The sequence below is a fragment of the Etheostoma cragini genome, chromosome 22, assembly GCF_013103735.1.
Source record: "Etheostoma cragini isolate CJK2018 chromosome 22, CSU_Ecrag_1.0, whole genome shotgun sequence".
Taxonomy (NCBI): domain Eukaryota; kingdom Metazoa; phylum Chordata; class Actinopteri; order Perciformes; family Percidae; genus Etheostoma; species Etheostoma cragini.
The window spans coordinates 18,902,931-18,906,926 of record NC_048428.1 but is presented as its reverse complement, the minus strand read 5'-3'; the positions used below and the strand labels follow the sequence as shown (position 1 = coordinate 18,906,926).

The 3,996-nt window shown below is 40.9% G+C and overlaps 1 protein-coding gene across 1 annotated transcript in view; it reads right to left on the bottom strand.

Moving 5' to 3' along the window:
* Positions 1 to 424: 424 nt before the first annotated feature.
* Positions 425 to 3,996, bottom strand: part of mbtps2 (membrane-bound transcription factor peptidase, site 2) — a 15,257-nt gene continuing 11,685 nt past the window's right edge. The window contains exons 8-10 of the mRNA XM_034862795.1: positions 3,192 to 3,390; positions 2,143 to 2,218; positions 425 to 1,307 (exon numbers count right to left, since the gene is read on the bottom strand). Coding sequence (XP_034718686.1) covers positions 1,085 to 1,307; positions 2,143 to 2,218; positions 3,192 to 3,390 — 498 coding nt within the window. The 3' untranslated portion in view covers positions 425 to 1,084. The remainder of the gene's footprint in view (positions 1,308 to 2,142; positions 2,219 to 3,191; positions 3,391 to 3,996) is intronic.

Sequence of the window (3,996 nt, the reverse complement as noted above, 5' to 3'; positions counted from 1 at the left end):
GCTGTGTAGATTGAATCATTATCACTATTATTACTTATTATTATTACCCCCGTCTGTCGCTACAAGCAATGATGGTGGTGATTAGTGACGATTCTCTCCGACCAATCAGTAGCCTGCAGGTTTTCACGTTACCTTTTGGTATTGCCTCATGTTGCTTGGTAATAGATAAAGTTCCTGTTAGAAGGTAATAGGGACTTTTTTTCGTAATGGAAAACCAAAAAAAGGCGAGTAGAGCTGTGGCGAGTCGAGGAGGTATCATGAAGTGGAAAAAAAAACACCATCAATGGAGTAATTTTCATTTCAAATGGGATACCAACTTTTAAACATCTGTTGAATGTTACAAAATGTTGTAGTATTCATCCTCATTTGTTAATTAATGTACACACTTATGATGAGACAGGTCCATTGAAATACTGTCACATGAATATTAGGTAGTACATTTATTCCAACAGTGATATGTAGTAGAAATTCAAGGTATTGCCATGCATTTGCCAATAACTCGTACGCGTTTTAAACTTCTTTTGTTCTTATCTTCTCAGATCAACTTTACTTCCATGGGCACCTCTGCAGCACATCGAGATTGAGTAAAACTGTGTGTCAACAGCTCAATGGTGTTTTTTTCCTCCAAAGTTGCCTTGCCTCCTGGAAGGAGATGTTGGGGGTTGAAAACACCAAAAACCTTGTCAACAGGAACATATGAGTTGGTTTCTCTTAAACTTCACACAGATATTAACTACTGGAAAGATTGTTCAGTCTTTGTAAAAACGGTCACATAGGACAGTGCTTTACGGCAAGTGCATCACTTATTTGTATATGTGCTTCTTTTTTTTTTTAAGTATACGGCACCACGGTGGAAAGAGCTGTTGTTTTCCCTGGTGGTCGAGTACAGCCTTAAAGGCAGATTAATGTTCTGCTCAACAGTCTCCTGAAATTGGACAGCACTGCTGGGTAATGCAGCCTGTTCCCCGTATGTTCAGTTTAATGGTCCACGCATGTCAAGCACAACCTGAGAGAACAACTCTCGGCCCACGTGGGGTTTTATTCTTTCAGTTCTTTGTCTTCCCAGGGCCGCTCCCCGCTGTGGCTACCGCGCCGTGACCATCCACAGGCCCAGCGCCACGTTGGCTGCCAGCAGGGCGCTGCCCGCGAGCAGCAGGGAGAAACCGATCAGCTCGCGCTTTTGACGGTCCGTTACCACAGTTACCAGCGTTGCCTCCAGCAGTGCGTTCAGCATCCACTGACCGTCAAGCGCGAAGCACGGCACGGAGTTCACTACTGCTAACGCACCTGAGAGAGACACCACGTATCTGAGGGACAGAAGGGTCAAGGAGGACAATACTACTGTATTAATTAAGTTTATTCTTAAATACTCACCGTCACACAAACACACACAGTCAGTCACACACACACACAGTCACACACACTTTTAAAAACTTCTACTCCACGCTGGTTTGAAAGCATGGAGTGTATGGTGTATTACTATAACAATGCTGAATATTACATACAGCTGAGTTGCTGGAGGTGACTACAAAGACGTAGTATAAAAGTGGAAAAATCTAGTTATTGCAGCTCTAAAGCTAAATTAGTCATGTTAAATGATCTACAGCAGCAGGTTAGAAATATAAATAAAAGAAAACATAAAAAAAAAAAATTAATTGTTGGAGTGGAAATTTTGGAGTGTGTCTTTAAAGGAAGATGGAACTTTTAAAAGAAGAAATACCTAATTCTTCCTCTTACAAATACGTTGAATGCATTGGGAATAGAACGGCCCTTTGGTCAAATCAATAGACTTTACTGCTATGGCTTTAGAGCAGAAAAGGATATATTAACTAACTTTAGCTTCACTTACACTGTTAAAATCAACTGTAGAGTGTAGAGCAACATGATTAGATGTTAAAAATGGGACATTTATTTAAAAAGAACAGACTGAATATTCAGAGGCACGTCGGAGTCGTAATGAAATTGTAAAATAAAAAGTAGCGAGTTTATCATTTAGAGAGAAGAGATGGTGCTCTGTCAACAAAGGACTGGTTTTACTCTTGTATCCTGTTTAAAAAAGTAACATGATTTGTTTAAAGTGAGAGTAATAAACTCCTCATGCATTCATCATCTTCTTACTGTACTTTAAACATGAAAGGATACTTGCAGAAGGTCTCCAAGAAAACAGGCAGATCCAGGTGGAGGAAACCGAAGCGGGGCAGAAAGTTGGTCAGACTCACTGGGGAAGACAAAACACAGGAAGGTGTTACAGTCCCGCCTCAGGCATTTATACAGAACACAGAAAGGTTGGATCTATGGACCTTTTACACAGCACACATTTTCACTTGTCATAGTAGGAAAAGCACAGCTGAAACTGATAACCCTAACGACGGCTCAATTCCACCAAGTGTCCCAGTAAGCTATTTCAGTGAGTCAGGATGCACAACACCAGGGCCTCTCTTAAATGGAATGCAGCCATATTTAAAGGTTTGGAACACACCATTGCTTTTCCTACATGTCAACATGTCTGCCGTGAAAAAAGGTCCATTCAACACATTTGTATCTTAAATAGCAGCAGACAAGACAACAGGCCTCTCCCTGCACATTTTCATCTTTAAGTGAGTCAGCTCAACAATGTAACCATGTAAACATCAATTATATGAATAATTACAGATACAAGCTCATGCCTCCTTCTAGGCTGTGTTCACACGGTCCAACAAGTCCTCCACCCCTCTTAAACTTTGGAAAAATCATATTCTCCACAGCACCATTGTTACCAGGGATATTCACTTTCATTAGCCATGGAAACAGCTTAGTTGGAACACAAGAACGCTAGTCTAATGATGGTTAAACTCAACAGGGCTGTGTGATGGCTAGGTATAATTGTGAAAATATTGTTAATATAGCGTACCCTTAAACGGATATTGATTTGTTTTCGATGGTCCCTATTTTAGGTGGCTAAAATATGTTTAGCTGCCGCCCCCGGCCACAGCAGGACATTGATAAATAAGACAAAGTAGCCAAGTTAGCAACACAGGTCACACAACCAGACTGCAAAAAATCCAAACTATCCCTTTAAGGCCTAAAATACTTTTAACATATTTCTAAATGTTTCATATACTTCTACTTGAGCTAACCATTTCACCATTACATTTTGTAAAATAAGCAGGAAGCGGGAGGTGAACCAAGCAGCACAACTTTGTGTAACGTACCAGCGTACTGAAGGTGCGGCGGGTACCCCACAAACAGCATGTGTGTGTTGGGCGGGTGTGTGACACGGATGAAGCGAGTCTGGTTCTCCAGAGATGGAGTGACGCAAATGCTGGCGGCGTGGGAGCGTGCGGCGCAGTCGTCGTTGGTATGACACACTCGCGTCCCCGTCACCATCTTACGCACCGGCACGCAGGCGTACTGCAGCCACAGGAACAGTACCACAGGAGGAATGAAGACGTACAAGTACAAGAGAAGCAGTAGGAATACACAGAAAGCAGTTTATTGTTAGAACCTTTTCTGATGTTGGCTTGCTATCATGTTTTAAAATCGGCTACTTTTTTAATATCTCCTTTGTTATGCTCATCTATGAAAGTGCTTATCTTGTAAAAACAGGTCAGGGTTGCACAAAATGTTTGATATCATGCAGGAAGTGCATCATTAGCAAAGCAAAAGTAAATCAAGAACAAATCTAATAGGACAGTTTTATTTTCCTCTAGCATTAAGATTATACATTTTCTATCTTTAATACTACAATCTTTAAATGTTTTTTTTTTTGTATTTTCATACTTGTTTCTTTTTTGTTCATTAAACTCAGGTAGTTGTAAACAAAATGGCACAATATGGGAATTAAAGGAACTGAACTGAATAAAAAGGAAGAAATAAAAATATCCATGACTGTCTAGTTGGAAACCTGCACACATGACGATGCAGTCACAAAAAGTCCCTGCCCCTGTGTGTGAGTGTGTGTGTGTGTGTGTGTGTGACTGCGTGTGTGTGTGTGTGTGTGTGTGTGTGTGTGTGTGT